A 16,920-nucleotide genomic window follows, 5' to 3' on the forward strand; every position below is an offset into this window, starting at 1 on the left:
CACTTAGGTTCGTGGAGTTTATTTGCATACACAAAGCTGCGGTAGATAAGGTTGAGTTCAAATCGGCACACTCAGCTGTCAGACATTCCCACAAAAACCCCATTCAAATCATGAGACAGACAACAGATTTGTTCTGCTTATTTGACATCCCTTCATCATTGCATGTGTGAACTGAAGTTATTCTTTTTGATGATGTTGTAGAGTTCCAAAAAGATCAAGCTGGCTAAGGAGCTGTCAGACCTGGTCATCTACTGCAAGAGTGTCCATTTCAGCAACTTCGAGCATTCAAGAGATTACCACGCTTTCTATGAAATGGCCTCCTTCAAGGAGAGCAAAGCAATGAACCTGGCAGAAAACTCAGGTAAACCAGGGTGTTGCTAACTTCCAGGTTGGCCTTACAAGAATATGTCATAACTGCAGCACTCAATAGGGCCCCAAACTAAAAAGAAAAGAAAAGAAAGTGATGTGAAAATATGAGTGATGTTGCCAGATATACTCTAATAGCGCATTTTGGTGATGTCTTGAAGCTACGCCATTTATTCATCACAACATGGATAATCTGAGCAGAATCTACCCAGCCGGCTCCAGAACCGATTCATCCAACTACAATCCGGTGCCACTGTGGAACGCCGGCTGCCAAATAGGTGCAAAGCACTTGCGATATGAGATAATATGAGTCTGATGCAGTTCAGAAAGCCTGTTTATAATCTACATGTGCTTCCATACACCACTTAATATGTTTTTATCCCTCAAATTGTCTATAGTGGCTCTAAACTTCCAGACTCCTGGTAAGGAGATGGATCTGAATCAGGCCCGCTTTCTACCTAATGGCAAGTGTGGCTATATACTTAAGCCAGAGTTTCAGAGGGACCCTGCCTCACAATTTGACCCCAAGAACCTCAGAATAGGCCCGTGGCTGAAGAAAAAGACCTTGCATGTCATGGTGAGATAATAATAATAAAAAAAAAAAAAAATTAGGATGAATATAAATTCAAATTCTGCCTGATACAATAAATAAAAAAGAAATTAATAAGTACATTAAATTAATAAAAATGAATAATGAATATATCTTTTTATTTCTTTATTTTTCTTTCAAAATTAATCACTAAAAGCTCAAATCCATTCATTTTTAAATGCCACGAGTGAATTTAGGCATTACAACATTATAATATACATTATGAATTGTTTTTGATTATTTTTTTATTTATTAAAACATAAATACATCTTTTTTATTTTTTAATGAAACATTAATTACTAAAGGGTAAAATCTAAATCTAATCATTTTAAATGCTACAAGTGAATTTAGGCATCACAACATTATAATATAAATTATGAAAAATAAATATTGATTTTGAGGTTTTCTAATGATTACGTTTAACAGTGTTATTCTGGCTGATTCAATAAATAAAATAAATTAATGAGTACATTAAAAATAAAATCTGTTTATATATATATATATATATATATATATATATACATTTTAAATAATTTTTAAAACATAGTAAATATATCTTATTTTATTTTAAATTTTTTAATTAAAAATGAATCACTAAAATCTAAAATCTAATCGTTTTAAATGCTACAAGTGAATTTAGGCATCATAACATTATAATATACATTCTGAAAAATAAATATTCATTTTGAGGTTTGCTAATGATTATATTTAACAATGTTATTCTGGCTGATACAATAAATGAAATAAATGAATGAGTACATTAAAAATAAAATATTTTAATTAAATTAATTAAATTAAATTTAATTAAAGCTGAAATCCAATTGTTTTAATTGTAACAAGTGAGTTTAGGCATCACAACATTATAATATTCAATATAATAAATATAATAAAAATAAATATAAATTTTGAGGTTTGATCAAGACATTTAACAGTGTTATTAAATTATGGCACTGATATATCATTCATCCCTAAACCAAATGCAAACCTATCCAAACAACGACCAATTCTTGTATGTGTCTGTTCAGATCATATCAGCCCAGCAGCTGCCTAAGATCAATAAAGACAAGCAGAAGTCCATCGTGGACCCTCAGGTCAGGGTGGAGATCTACGGTGTGCCCGACGACAACGCCAGCAAACAGACACACCACATTGACAACAATGGCAAGTGTCAACAGTCCATTTACACTTACGCATTTAACAGATGCTTTTTACCAAAGTGTAGGTCACTGAAGTGTTTTTTGTTACAGGTTTCAATCCTGTGTGGAACACAAAATTCCAGTTCACTATTCACGTGCCGGAACTGGCTTTGGTGCGGTTTGTGGTGGAGGACTACGACGCTGCTTCCCCTAATGACCTGGTTGGCCTGTACACTCTGCCCTTCACCAGCATGCAGAATGGTGAGCTAGTGAAAATAAGCGAGAAATTGTTGTGCAGTTATTATGAGTTTGCTCACCATAAGTCCTGTCTTCTGTCTTCAGGATACCGCCATGTGCCTCTGCTCACGAAGAGAGGAAATCTCATTCCTTCAGCGGGACTCTTTGTACACATCATGGCTCTTGATGCCTAATAAACTCCAACATTCCCCTCAGTCATCGCAATGTCAAAGTGTGCAGATCACTGAACAAGACAATCAACTAAACTGTCCTCTGCAAACACTTTTAAGGATAAGATTTGGACCTTTCCTCCTTACCATTTGAGTTCAGAGGTGTACCTTAAAATGCTTCATGGAATTAGTGCATGCGGTTCAGTTTAGAAAAACAAGTGGGGTAAAAAAAAGACATTACAAAAATTCGACACATTCTTTGTCTTTGATTTTTTTTTCCATAGCATGCAAATTGAATACATTTAAACAAATACTGTTTAAATAAAAAAATTTTATATGATATATTTTATTTAAAGTTAATTTAAATTTTAAGATTTTTTGGCTACCAGTTAGAGTAGTACTTTCTAGTGCTGTCAAATCGATTAATTGCGATTAATCGTATCCAAAATAAAAGTTGGTGTTTACAAGTGTTGGGGGTAATGCATTACAAGTAACGCAAGTTACATAATCAGATGACTTGTTTTCAAGTTACTAGTAAAGCAACGCATTACTTTTAAATTTACAAGAAAATATATTTTTCAAATATGTAAGTAACGCCAGTCGCCAGTTACTTTGTTTCCCAATTTATTCACTGACACCTCTACTGTTCCGGTGTTGAGAAAAACTGGGAGTGAAGTTCAGAGGCACTTCCTTCAGCCTGAGGCTTATTCATTTCACTTTTGTTGATTTTTTTTTCCATAGCATGCAAATTGAATACATTTAAACAAATACTGTTTAAATAAAAAAATTTTATATGATATATTTTATTTAAAGTTAATTTAAATTTTAAGATTTTTTGGCTACCAGTTAGAGTAGTACTTTCTAGTGCTGTCAAATCGATTAATTGCGATTAATCGTATCCAAAATAAAAGTTGGTGTTTACAAGTGTTGGGGGTAATGCATTACAAGTCATGCAAGTTACATAATCAGATGACTTTTTTTCAAGTTACTAGTAAAGCAATGCATTACTTTTAAATTTACAAGAAAATATATTTTTCAAATATGTAAGTAACGCCAGTCGCCAGTTACTTTGTTTCCCAATTTATTCACTGACACCTCTACTGTTCCGGTGTTGAGAAAAACTGGGAGTGAAGTTCAGAGGCACTTCCTTCAGCCTGAGGCTTATTCATTTCACTTTTGGTGTAAAAGGGTCTTTACATTTGCCAGAAATATAACTTTAGGGGTTTTTGTTGTTAATAAACAAATAAGCAAGCCTAGCCCAGGTGACAAAAAGCAACGTAACGCATTACTTTCCATTAAGAGTAATTTATTTCGTAATATATACATGTACGTATGTGTATTTATATATACATATAAATATACACAGCACACACACATATATTATATAAACACTAACTTTTAATTTGGATGTGATTAATCGCAATTAATCGATTTGACAGCACTAGAGTACTTTCAGAAAACACATTTTCTCTCTCCATTTTAAGAATTCCATCGTCATTCCTGTCTAAATCAGTTTAGATTTGTAATTGGAGAATGTTTTACCTAACAGTTTTCTATTTTAATGTTAAAAAAATGTATATTTAAAAATATACTACACTGATGCCTTTTTACATTAACAGAGTATTTAAACAGTGTTTGTATATAGTTTCTGATTGTCAGTGAAAGTGTTCTTGTCTAGACATTCCCATGAAGTCTTCATCTTAGTCGCAATTATATCTTGGTTAAACAGGAGATTTCATCTTAACAATACCCTCCTTTTGTTCAGTGTTGTGAGAGAGGAGTTGAACTGGAGTAATATTGTTTGATATTTGCTAGTTCCAGTGACTTAAGTTGGCTTATGCTCAGTTGTTCTTTATATGAACAAATGATGGACAGTGAACCGTTTACCCCATATTACCAATACTGTACATGCTATCCATTATTTTCTGATAAACATGTTCAGCTATCAATAATAATCGCATTATATAAGAATCTGAACAGTAGGCGTGCATTGAGTTATCAGTAAAAGTGTTGCACTACAAATGTGTATGACGTAAAAGAAAGGAAAAGTTATACATTTACAAACAGTAGCTGTGCTTTCTATTTTTAAGGTGTTTGTTTTGTATTCATTGCTGTTGTTGGTATAAGGTATTGCTGCTTTGATCTGCTCCTTTTGTAGAAATATTTCTATTTTTATGTTGTTCTTAACTTATCTAATGTGCCTTAAAGGAAAGTTGTTACACAGGCTGTTACCTTCTACTTCAGCAATATTGAGCCATAACATCATCTGTTTCTGATGTCCTGTTCTGACATCCTCCTAACAGGAAAGAACTGGTTTTACTGACTCTATAAAATGCTGTGGCATTCAACTAGTGCATTCATTCAAACTGAATTAAACATCTCAGAAACATTTCTTGGCATACATTGTGTTTTTATTAGCACTAAAAGTCATGTTCTACTGTATGCGACTGATATAGTTATTTTGGTGGGATAATTTTGATGTTCTACTGTATGTAGGATATTTACAAAGCATTTCTATTAGGTCATGTCAGCTTTTGAGTCGAAACATTTATTTATTTGATGAATAAATAAATCGATAACATTTTATAGGTGACCATCTTCTAGCCCAAAATACACATGAAGCACAATAATCAGGTCTGAAGATCAGACTGTATCTCATTATAGCAAAACCAACTCAAAACAGTCCTGCCTTCTTTTTAAGGTCGTTCTGACGCCATTTAGGCAGCCGCTGGAAATTGTCACGGGTGCAGCCGAGGAGAGTCTCAAATTCTGCATCAGTCAAATATTCCTGAAATAAAGATGACCAGATAATAACCTTCAAAATATATTTCTAATATATATTTTTTAAGACCAACTCAATAGTATGGAAGGAAGCTTGTTTCTTCCACAGGATTAAAAAATGTAAAAAGTTTGCAACTTTTTAGCTCACAATTGTGATATTTATTCTTGCAATTCTGCGCTAATATCTCACAGTTCTGAGAAAAACAGTCAGAATTGCTAGATATAAACTCACAATTCTGACTTTAATATAAACTCACAATTGAGAGAAAAATAGTCAGATATGTGAGATAAAAAGTAAAAAAAATAAAAATAATAATAATTCAGAATTGTGAGAAAAACATTCAGAACTGTGAGCTATAAATTAGCTACAAATTGAGTCACAATTACCTTTTTTTATTTTTGATCTCATCACAGAAAGAGGCTTCCATACTAAAGGTCTCGGTACCCACCTCTCGTTTTTCAGGGTCCACTCCTTGAGGCAGCTGATGTTGAGGAGTTTTAACTAGCTGCTCGGAATGAAGCATCCCAGAAGGCTTTGCTCTGCTGGGAGACTGGTCTACATATGCATTGGAGATGGAGGAGGACATCCTCTGATTATGAGACTTTATATTTCCTGGACCTCCAGGAGCGCTGTAGCTCCCGCCACCTCCTCCTGTCTTCTTATTCAGGTTTGTGCTGTTGACATTCTACAGGAAATGAGGTTGATTTCATATTTAGATTTGCACACAGGTGTGTAGATCATATCGACATCTAAATGTAATTAGATAATCAATTTGATCACATTAGATTGATCAATGTAAATGAATCAGGACAAGCATTTAATCAGTATGGTTAAAGCTTTTTACCACAGTGGTTTGCGAAATATCACCCAGCTTGCTTTTCATCTCCTCATATGAAAGGCCTCCCTAGAATATAGAGTGAAACTGAAAAAGTGTCTCTTGTGTAACATTAATTCATTATGTGGTGTGATGGTGGACATAAAAAGTATTTAAAGTCAGGATGAAAAGGCACTGGTAACCAGCTTTACTTTCATGATATGAAATATTTAAATATTCAATGAGTAAAAAGTAGGAGGGACCTGATTCTTTGCATCAGGGGAAAATGTGCGTGGTCTGAATATGAAATACATTTGTTCAACCTTGTTTTTTGTGGTAATTATTATGGAAGCTTGTTTCCACCAGAGGATAAAAAAATAAAGCTATTGCAAGATGAAAAGTCAGAATTCAAAGAAAATAAGGTCAGTGTTGTGAGGTGTAAACTCTGAATTTACGAGAAAGTAAGAAGACTAATTCTGATCTCACATTTCTGACTTTGTATCTTGCACAGTTCTAATTTTAAATCTCAGAATTACAACATAAAAATCTAAATTCTGAGATATAAATTTATAATTGAGAAAAAAAAATTCTGAAATGTAAGAGAAAAATTGCAATGACCTTTTTTTATTTACCCCATGGAGAAAACAAGCTTCCATACATTTTTGTCAATATTTTAGAGAAAATCTGTATTATTATTATGTTTTTGAGAGGAAATTAAAAGACGACATTTAAACGTATAAATAAATAATAAATAAATATATAAACTTATAAATAATAAAATATTGAATAAAATATTTAAACTTTTATAAATAAATTATAATAATTTAAACTTATAAATAAAAATATTTTTTGGAAAAACAATGAAGAATCATGCAAAATAAGATCAGGAAAATGGTCAATTTTGCTTTCATGTTGAGGATGTATTATTAGATGAGAATCAACAAATGATTATGTGGACTGAACTTCTCAAGATTCAGTTAGTTTGTTAGTGAATTTGTTGCGCATTACTGCCCCCTGCTGGACTCACGCTCCACTTATGAGCATCCCAAGCATTAAACCAGCCGGTGAAGGTGGGCGGCTCATAGCCTTGTTTAACAGTGGTGATGGGTGTCCCAGGGTCCCGTCCGGCTGGGTGGGTTTTAAGATAGTCCACTGCACCGCTATAGGACTCCTGAGTCTCATACTGGTTGGCTGAGTTGCCAATCCAAAGGAAAATCTGAGGGAGGAGGACGAAGAGGGGTTTAGGAGATTGACATATAAGAGCAGGAGCTTTCTAACTTTTTAATGCCACCAACCCCCAATTTTGACCCCTCCCACACTCTTTTTCTTTCTCTTTGTAATTTATTTGGTTGCCAGTTTGAAAACCCCTGGGTTTGAGTAACTCAATACACAAAACTACTAGCAGAATTGTTGTTTGACACTATTTCTCTCTGCATATTTTGCATAACCCAGAACGACACCGGCATTTCACCGCAGCCTCATGCAAAAGAAGCCGACAGCATGACCTCACACAGCCCACCTCCTCCCAGGTGTCCAGAAGCATGACATCATCCTCGTCCAGGTCATCCTGAGCGAAGTCAGCCACTTCTGTCATAAGGAATCGGCCCGTCTGATTGGAGCATTCAAACAGACGAGGTTCGTGAAGTGCCACTTCTTTCTCCAGTCTAATGGCGACACAGAGGAAGTCAGTGGAAATGACTGACTGTACTCTAGATTTGAAGTATGAGCTCATCTTTATCTGTTTTTATGGTTGTACCTCTTGTCACTGGCGTATGGAGCTTTCCCTCCCAAAGCCACCCAGAAGGCAGCTGGTTCCTGTCCTTCCATCACAATCTGCTTGTCCTGCTCAGAAAGCAAATCAGCTACGGCTTTTCCCATCTCCCTCTCGTCTCCACTGCAGCCCTGTGAGAAACAGAAACACACAAATAGAAAGAGAGAGAGAGAGAGATGTAAAAATATAACAAAGTATATTTTTTATGATTAATAAATTAGTGGTCAAAAGTTTGGAATAGTTACGTTACATTTTTTATTTTTTTTGATAGAAGTTTCTTATGCTCACTTGCTCAGTGATTTGGTGCTCAAGAAACATTTATTATTATCAATGTTGAAAACAGTTCTTCAACATGATGCATTACCATGTTTGCCATAAGTAAGATAAAAAAAATTTAAAAAAACTTTTATACAGTAAAGATGCATTAAATTGATCAAAAATGACAGTGTATAATATTAAGTAAAGATTTCTGTTTCAAATAAATACTGTTCACTCATCAAAAATACATTGAAAAACATTTTTAGCAAAGTAGCAAAATGGTTTAAGCTAAGAACCATTATTAATAATTGAGCAATGAGCATCAATAATAATTAATCATTTAGCACCAAATAGCATATTAGAATGATTTCTGAAGGATCATGTCACACTGAAGACTGGAGTGATGATCGCTGAAAATTCAGCTTTATAAATACATGAGATTCTTTTAAATTGTAATCATATTTCATAATAATATCATTATAAATATTTACTGTCTTTTTGATCAAATAATTGCAGCCTTTATTATCATAAGGCACTTCTTTTTAAAATCAAAAATCTTAAATATTCCAAACTTTTGAGCAGTAGTGAATATTTATTACAACACATTTTAGCCAAATTGTTATGTTTAGCTTGTTTTAATGTTATACATTTTAGTTCTAGTCTATATTTATTTAATTCAACCAATTATATATGTATTTATTTCAATAATTTTATGATTCTCAGATTTAATTATTATATTTAATTAATTAGCGTATATTTATATATTCTAAAGGCCCGTTCACACCAAGCACGACAACTATAAAGATAACGATAAAGATATAGTTCTAAAAACCGGTCCCACCCTAAGAAACAATCAACATGTCAATGAAAAGCTAACTTAAGCATACTTAAAGAAAAAGTAAACTCATATAATACTCCAAAAGAGGCAAGACATCATATTGACATATTCTTTTACAGTGTAAGTAAGTAAATAAATAACTATTTGGTTACCTGAAGGTGGTAAATAATTCAGATCATAAAATAATTTACAATTTAAGAGTTATATGCTCCATAGGAATGAAGGCACAATCACCTCAAAAATGATGAGTCTGCCCTTAAAGATGGCCAGGAAGTGTCTGGGCTCTTTTCCCATGACCACTCTGACCTGTGTTGGGGCTCCATTGTATTTGTTATCCAAATTCACCGCCTGATAAGCACATGCCGTCACCTCATCCTGTGTAGCGTGGCGACCCTGGAGAACACATGCTTCATGTCATAGGATCTCCAATGTGTACATCCAGATTGTAACATATTGTGTATTTATAGCTTTTCTGCTCAATACATGTGAATATATCTACACAATATTTGTGTAGAGTTCAAATTAGGGCTGCACGATAAATCGCATGCGATAGTTAATGCTGCTTCATGTGAAAGCCCGCAGGTGATGGGCGTTAAATATCGCATGCGATTTATCGTGCAGCCCTAGTTCAAATATTAGAAATGCTGCATTGTTAATTCTGTACTGTAGCTATATAATCTAATTTATATGTGACCCTGGACCACAAAACCAGTCATAAGGGTAAATTTTTTGAAATTGAGATTTATACACCAAGCTGAATAAATAAGCTTTCCATTGATGTATGGTTTGTTATGATAGGACAATATTTGGCCGAGATACAACTATTTGAAAATCTGGAATCTGAGGGTGCAAAAAAATCTAAATATTGAGAAAATCACCTTTAAAGTTGTCCAAATGAAGTTCTTAGCAATGCACATTACTAATCAAAAATGTAGTTGATATATTTACAGTAGGAAATTTACAAAATATCTTTATGGAACATGATCTTTACTTAATGTCCTAATGATTTTTGGCATAAAAGAAAAATCGATAATTTTGACCCATACAATGTATTTTTGACTATTGCTACAAATATACCCCAGCGACTTAAGACTGGTTTTGTGGTCCAGGGTCACGTATACAGTAGCTCCACTTATGTCACACTTAAATGAATGTCATTATATAACAAATATTAAAGGTGACATTTATTTTAAATAAATACAGCACAAACAGTGTGGGGTAATGCATTACAACTAACGCGTGTTATGTACTTAGATTACTTTTTTCAATTAACTATTAAATTAATGCATTACTTTTAAATTTACAATGAAATATCTGATTTACTAACGCAAGTTACTTTGATTTCTCATTTATTCACTTACACCTCTGCTGTTCCTGTGTTGAGAGAAATTGGGAGTGAGGTGCAAAGGCTGAGGCACTTCCTTTAGCCTGAGACTTATCAATTTCACTTTTGATGTGAAAGGGCCTTTACAGTTGCCAAAAATATAATTTTTGTTTTTTGGTTATTAAAAAACAAATAAGCAAGCCCAGCCCAGGAGTCCGTTCTTCGTACGTCGCTTATTACATCCGAGATTAAATGTCACATCCAAGATGATATAATCGCGCTAATCAGGATCTGGCTAATTCGGTTCTTCGAACGCACCTGTTGTTGATGATTAGTATGGCTGGATTGAGTTATCTGAGATAATTGCGCATTCATGGGTTGGTTTAAAAGGGGCTATGTATCGATACTCGAAACCACGATCAGCAATGCAGCGATTGGCTGGCGGCAAGACAGCAACGTAATGACATCATATAATTAAAAAAGACACCTGACGAAAAACTTGACCAATTTCTGGACTTTTATAAGGAAACAGCCAAGCGAACAAAACTACATAAATGTTATAATAGATAAATGTTTTTATTTAATTTTTTACATTATTCCCAATTATTTATATTCACGATTTCTAATATTTGTACAGGCTTTACATTTTTATTTCAATGTAGTAATTAGCAATTCATTTAATTTTATATTTGAACACATTTGTTACGTGACAGCATTAATTAAAGTTTCTTAAGAGTCAAGATCATGTTATCTGCATCTCCTGCGCTCCACCAAGCCACTCCCATAATAGCTGTCACCACTCAAATTAATGCACGACTCAACATTATCTGTATAGCATGCGTGTAAGACTCGAATACTAAATTATAATTTTATGACAAATAAATATTTCAGTGAGTAAAACTGACTGTCTATAGTATTAAAGACTACACAACATTATTATATTATCTTTAAATCGGTGGTAGAGGACAGGTTTTAAGTATCAATTCTGCTTAAAAGGATGCAATCTAATCCTGTTTACATGAAATAAGCCTGCTCCCGAGCAGGTTTAAGTTTACGGACCTGTTGCTATGACAGCAACTCCGGGATGAGCTTCGAAGAACCAAACAATCCAAGATCACGCCAAATCGTCAACAATCAAATCCAGCTAACTGAGTTAGCGACGTACGAAGAACGAGCCCCAGGTTACAAAAGGTAACGCAAAAGTAACAATGCATTACATTCCATAAAAAGTAACTAAGTAACACAATTAGTTACATTTTTATGGAGTAATGCAATATTGTAATGCATTACTTTTAAAAGTAACTTTCCCCAACATTGAGCACAAACAGTTTTATAGCAAACCTTTCTACAAAACAAAACAAAACAAAACGAAACAAAACAAAGCCGACAAAAAAAGTATTTTGTGGAGAACATCCAAACTTCAAAATCACTGCAAAATAACTCTTAGAAGGGAAGGTAGCTTTTAGAAAATATCTAGCATTATTTGTTTATGGTTGACAATTTTTTCATATTTTGTTATCTAGTAGAATTAAATTAATTTGTGTGAATTTATGGTCCTAAAGTACTTATTGTGGGCCACTGGATCTGTAACTGTGATTCTCTGCAGACTATTATATGTTTTCTCCACATATTATGACATGAATTAACTTAATTTCAGTGTATATTGTGTTGGAGATAGTGTATGCATGTTATGCTCCTCACCTGCCACATGTAGAGGATGTACTGTGGTTTGTTGGCTCTGTTGTAGGTGTACAACACTAGATAACAGTCTCCTCCATAGAAATGTCCATATGTGCTTGGGTTTACCTCCTTCAGTTCAAGATTCTCAATGCGCCAAACCTGAACACAAAAGAGAGCAGACATTTGTCTGTTGTGGAGTGGTAACAATCCCAAACTTTTGAGTTCAGCTATTATATTATTTTATTAGACCTGAACATGTCCTGAGGCGTCGTCCACCATCCGCTCCTGAGCAGCCAGCTTTGGTTGAGCGTGAAGCTCCATGACGTCAAACTTCACCTGATCCACTTTAGCTGCAATAACAGGTGTGTTTACAATCAATCATGATGCATATACTAACATGACAATGCTGAAACATCTACACCCTCACGTGAGAAATAATGCTGAATGATGAATCACCTATCTTTCCTACTGAGTGCGTCTTTCCCAGTCCTTGAGCTTGACCTTTTTCTTTCCAGGACTTGAAGAGATGTTTAAACATGGCAGATTCTCCTCCTTCACTCATAACCTCCACTTTCGTGTTGGATGGATAGTTCTTCACTTTTATAAAGCCCTGAGGGATGAATATTTGTGTGCACCAATTATGACACAATAGAGAAGTGATATTAAATAAATATACTACTTTGCAGAATAATACTATGCAAACACAGATGCTTACAACCGCCCGACTCAGTGCTGAGTGTCTCTCTTCATCTGATGCTGCTTTTCCTTTCCAGACCATTACTGAGCTGCCACCTTGATCTAAAATATAGCAATCCTGCAAACAAAACATACATCAAAGATTAATCCACAGATAGCTGTGCATCATATAATGATACTGTGGGTGTTTAGGTAGACATCATGTCTCTCACAGTGGAACTCAGCAAATCCTGGGTCAGTGGACTGGTAGCCACTTCCTGTACCAACAGCTGACCACTGGCATCAGACACACTGAGAATAACAGAATGCTAATTAAGGACATTTTATTAGATGTTAGTTCTGAATTATCAGTTATCAATATTAGAAATATCAAATAATCATGAAAGAGTGAGAGAGATAGCTAGATAGCACAGACAAACAGACAGACATAACAATAAAAAGATAAAACGAAATAACAATAGATAGTATGATAGACAGACAGACATAAAAATAAAACAATAGATAGAAGTATAGATAGAACTTCTAGACAGAACTAGACAGACAAAATAATAAAACAATACATAGAACGACAGATAGAGTGATAGACAGACAGACAGAATGATAAAACAATAAATAAAATGAAAACAGAATGATAGATAGAATGATAGACAGGCAGAAAAAGATAAAACGATAGACAACAGAAAGACAGACAGGCACAACAATAAAATGATAGAGCAATAAAAAAGGTGACGGATGGACGGACGGACGGACAAGACAGACAGACAGACAGACAGACATACAGACAGACGGACAGATAGATAAACAGTCAGACAGACAGACAGACAGATAGATAAACATTCAGACAGACAGACAGATAGATAAACAGTCAAACAGACAGACAGACATACAGACAGACGGACAGATAGATAAACAGTCAGACAGACAGACAGATAGATAAACAGTCAAACAGACAGACAGACATACAGACAGACGGACAGATAGATAAACAGTCAGACAGACAGACAGATAGATAAACAGTCAGACAGACAGACAGATAGATAAACAGTCAGACAGACAGACAGATAGATAAACAGTCAGACAGACAGACAGATAGATAAACAGTCAGACAGACAGACAGATAGATAAACAGTCAGACAGACAGACAGATAGATAAACAGTCAGACAGACAGACAGATAGATAAACAGTCAGACAGACAGACAGATAGATAAACAGTCAGACAGACAGACAGATAGATAAACAGTCAGACAGACAGACAGATAGATAAACAGTCAGACAGACAGACAGATAGATAAACAGTCAGACAGACAGACAGATAGATAAACAGTCAGACAGACAGACAGATAGATAAACAGTCAGACAGACAGACAGATAGATAAACAGTCAGACAGACAGACAGATAGATAAACAGTCAGACAGACAGACAGATAGATAAACAGTCAGACAGACAGACAGATAGATAAACAGTCAGACAGACAGACAGATAGATAAACAGTCAGACAGACAGACAGATAGATAAACAGTCAGACAGACAGACAGATAGATAAACAGTCAGACAGACAGACAGATAGATAAACAGTCAAACAGACAGACAGACATACAGACAGACGGACAGATAGATAAACAGTCAGACAGACAGACAGATAGATAAACATTCAGACAGACAGACACATAGATAAACAGTCAAACAGACAGTCAGACAGACAGATAGATAAACAGTCAGACAGACAGACAGATAGATAGATAAACAGTCAGACAGACAGATAGATAAACAGTCAGACAGACAGACAGACATATAGATAAACAGTCAGACAGACAGATAGATAAACAGTCAGACAGACAGACAGATAGATAAACATTCAGACAGACAGACAGACAGATAAACATTCAGACAGACAGTCAGACAGACAGATAGATAAACAGTCAGACAGACAGACAGACAGACAGACAGACAGTCAGACAGATAGATAGATAGATAGATAGATAGATAGACAATGTCATCCTGAATAAGACTTTTTAATGGCAAACAGATTAAAGTGTTCATACTGGTACAGTTTGACGTCGGAGATCTGGTTTTGGTCTGGTTTATCATCAGAGATTGGCTCTTTCAGGTGTCCAGTCCTCTGACCTAAAACAGATATCATGATCTTCATCAGCTCAGGAGAGGCTTCCTCCTGCCCACCCTCAATTACAGCAATCTGAGCCCGGCCTCCACGCTCCCGGTCCCTGATGTCCTGAGCCAGCAGAACGGCCTAAGAAAGACAGGAGAGGACAGGAACACAATATAAATCCATACATCATTTTATTTGATATCCAGCACAGTATCTTCCCCCATTTCTTCAATTACCTTTAATTTTTCTTGTCTGTTGCTTTGAGGACCATTCCATTGTATTATTGCTTTTCCCAAGTCCAGCAGGAATATGTCCCCTAGATTAAAACTGCTCCAGGAAACCTCCACCTGCAGACACACACAAACACACACACACAAAGCCCCACTGAAATTCTCCCAAACAGTGCTGGGAAGAAATCAGACATTACTGAAAAAGTCCTGTTAATTCTTGACAGTAGTCCTGAATAATTTGTGGGGTGTACAATATTTAACTTCCTGATTCTTTCAAGGACCCAGTCCATGTAATAGAGAAACATCAGTTGACATGAGGACAGCAGTGATGCAGAGACAAGATTCTTGACCTTCTTGCACATTACATTTAATAATTTACAGTCTGACAGCTTCATTACTGATCCTCTTAATGTTGGCCCTTCGCCTGCAATATAAATATCTGTTCACACAAAGTGAATTGCATAGCAAATCTTCTAATGTGCTTTGACCACATTTATAACCCAGCTCTAGCATAAGTTTGTCTGTCTGTGTTCTAGGGCTGGGCAAAAAAAAAAATCGATTTTTCGATATATCGTTTTTTAAAATGTGGTCGATTCAATATCGATTCTCAAAGGCCACGAATCGATTTTTTTCAATATTTATTTCCGCAAACATTGAACATAAGATTTACGTTAATCTTATTACTAGTCTAATCCACTAGATGTCACCCCCTTTGTAAAAATCGACGCGTTTCAAAAAGGCGGGGCATAGAGGAGAAACAATAATGTACAGTATGTGGAAAATAATGTGTTTTTTTAACTTTAAACCGCATAAACACATTTCATTACACCAAATACACCAAATAATGTTCTTTTTAGCAGCATCATATGACCCCTTTAAATATTATAATATTACTATTTTATAATTCTATAATATAATAATACTAATAATAATAAGCTTTTTTCTCACACGAAAATATGTACAGTAGTTGCCTTTATCGCTGTCACACATCTCCAGCTCTCACTGAAAACGCACTCATTAACATATTCAACTATGAAGGTGTGGCTCATTAATATTAATTAGGGTTGGTGATTGTATGCTCCTGTAAGATTACCAAGCAAGTATCAACTATTTAATATTCATGAAGTGAGCCTTCACTATTGTAGTATTGTGATTCGATGTGTCTGCTGCAGCAGTTCACCTCTCTTGCAGTCACATGTTTGGTCCCTTTGACGTGGAGCAGGCGCTGAATGTTATACACATTGGCCTCCACATGTGTGAATCCTGATCCCACACCTCCTTTTTTATATCTACAGGAAACAGGAAAGTGTAGACATAATCATACTGTCATGGAATTGGTAGGAGCAAGCCAAAATGTTTTTATTTCACTCACATGAGGCCATTCTTGAAGTAGCTTTTGAATTTAGCTGATTCACATCCCTGGACCTCCCGGTATTGAACCGGACTGCCGCCGAGACACCCATCCAGTTGGGTCACATAGACGGCTGCCGCTCCCTGCTCGTCCTGAGAGGATGCGTTGCCTATCCAGTAGTGGATGTCAGTGGATTGTGTGGCGCTGTTGCTCACCTGAAGACAGACATGTGCTCATACATGTGCTTAAGAACATAGGTATCATTAGTAATAATAACTTAATAATTTAAAAATTATAGAATATTAATAGAGATAAAAATATAAAATTAAATTAATTTAGATTTATTCATATGAATTAAAATCTATTTATTTTATTAATAATTACCTACTTTTATTTATATTAATATCTCATAATAATTAAAAAATAAAAATCTATTTTTAATAATATATTTTTAATTAGTGCTGTCAAACGATTAATCGTGATTAATCGCATCCAAAACAAAAGTTTTTGTTCACATAATATGTGTGTACTGTGTATATTTATTATGTATATATAAATACACACACATG

At 34.9% G+C, this 16,920-nt stretch overlaps 1 protein-coding gene and 1 pseudogene across 1 annotated transcript in view; one reads left to right on the top strand and one right to left on the bottom strand.

Annotated features, from left to right (window-relative positions):
• Nucleotides 1-2,782, top strand: part of LOC107754943 (1-phosphatidylinositol 4,5-bisphosphate phosphodiesterase delta-1-like) — a 6,541-nt pseudogene extending 3,759 nt beyond the window's left edge.
• A 2,117-nt stretch (nucleotides 2,783-4,899) lies between these two features.
• Nucleotides 4,900-16,920, bottom strand: part of LOC107754934 (villin-1-like) — an 18,708-nt gene continuing 6,687 nt past the window's right edge. The window contains exons 5-22 of the mRNA XM_016571576.1: nucleotides 16,373-16,566; nucleotides 16,181-16,289; nucleotides 15,007-15,117; nucleotides 14,706-14,911; nucleotides 12,874-12,952; nucleotides 12,681-12,779; nucleotides 12,422-12,575; nucleotides 12,215-12,315; nucleotides 11,987-12,124; nucleotides 9,196-9,354; nucleotides 8,956-8,965; nucleotides 8,660-8,661; nucleotides 7,851-7,996; nucleotides 7,614-7,758; nucleotides 7,122-7,310; nucleotides 6,125-6,184; nucleotides 5,729-5,965; nucleotides 4,900-5,286 (exon numbers count right to left, since the gene is read on the bottom strand). Of these exons, the coding sequence (XP_016427062.1) occupies nucleotides 5,173-5,286; nucleotides 5,729-5,965; nucleotides 6,125-6,184; nucleotides 7,122-7,310; nucleotides 7,614-7,758; nucleotides 7,851-7,996; nucleotides 8,660-8,661; nucleotides 8,956-8,965; nucleotides 9,196-9,354; nucleotides 11,987-12,124; nucleotides 12,215-12,315; nucleotides 12,422-12,575; nucleotides 12,681-12,779; nucleotides 12,874-12,952; nucleotides 14,706-14,911; nucleotides 15,007-15,117; nucleotides 16,181-16,289; nucleotides 16,373-16,566 (2,253 nt within the window). The 3' untranslated portion in view covers nucleotides 4,900-5,172. The remainder of the gene's footprint in view (nucleotides 5,287-5,728; nucleotides 5,966-6,124; nucleotides 6,185-7,121; nucleotides 7,311-7,613; nucleotides 7,759-7,850; nucleotides 7,997-8,659; nucleotides 8,662-8,955; nucleotides 8,966-9,195; nucleotides 9,355-11,986; nucleotides 12,125-12,214; nucleotides 12,316-12,421; nucleotides 12,576-12,680; nucleotides 12,780-12,873; nucleotides 12,953-14,705; nucleotides 14,912-15,006; nucleotides 15,118-16,180; nucleotides 16,290-16,372; nucleotides 16,567-16,920) is intronic.

Source organism: Sinocyclocheilus rhinocerous, unplaced genomic scaffold (genome assembly GCF_001515625.1).
Source record: "Sinocyclocheilus rhinocerous isolate Xijiao unplaced genomic scaffold, SAMN03320098_v1.1 scaffold1103, whole genome shotgun sequence".
NCBI lineage: Eukaryota > Metazoa > Chordata > Actinopteri > Cypriniformes > Cyprinidae > Sinocyclocheilus > Sinocyclocheilus rhinocerous.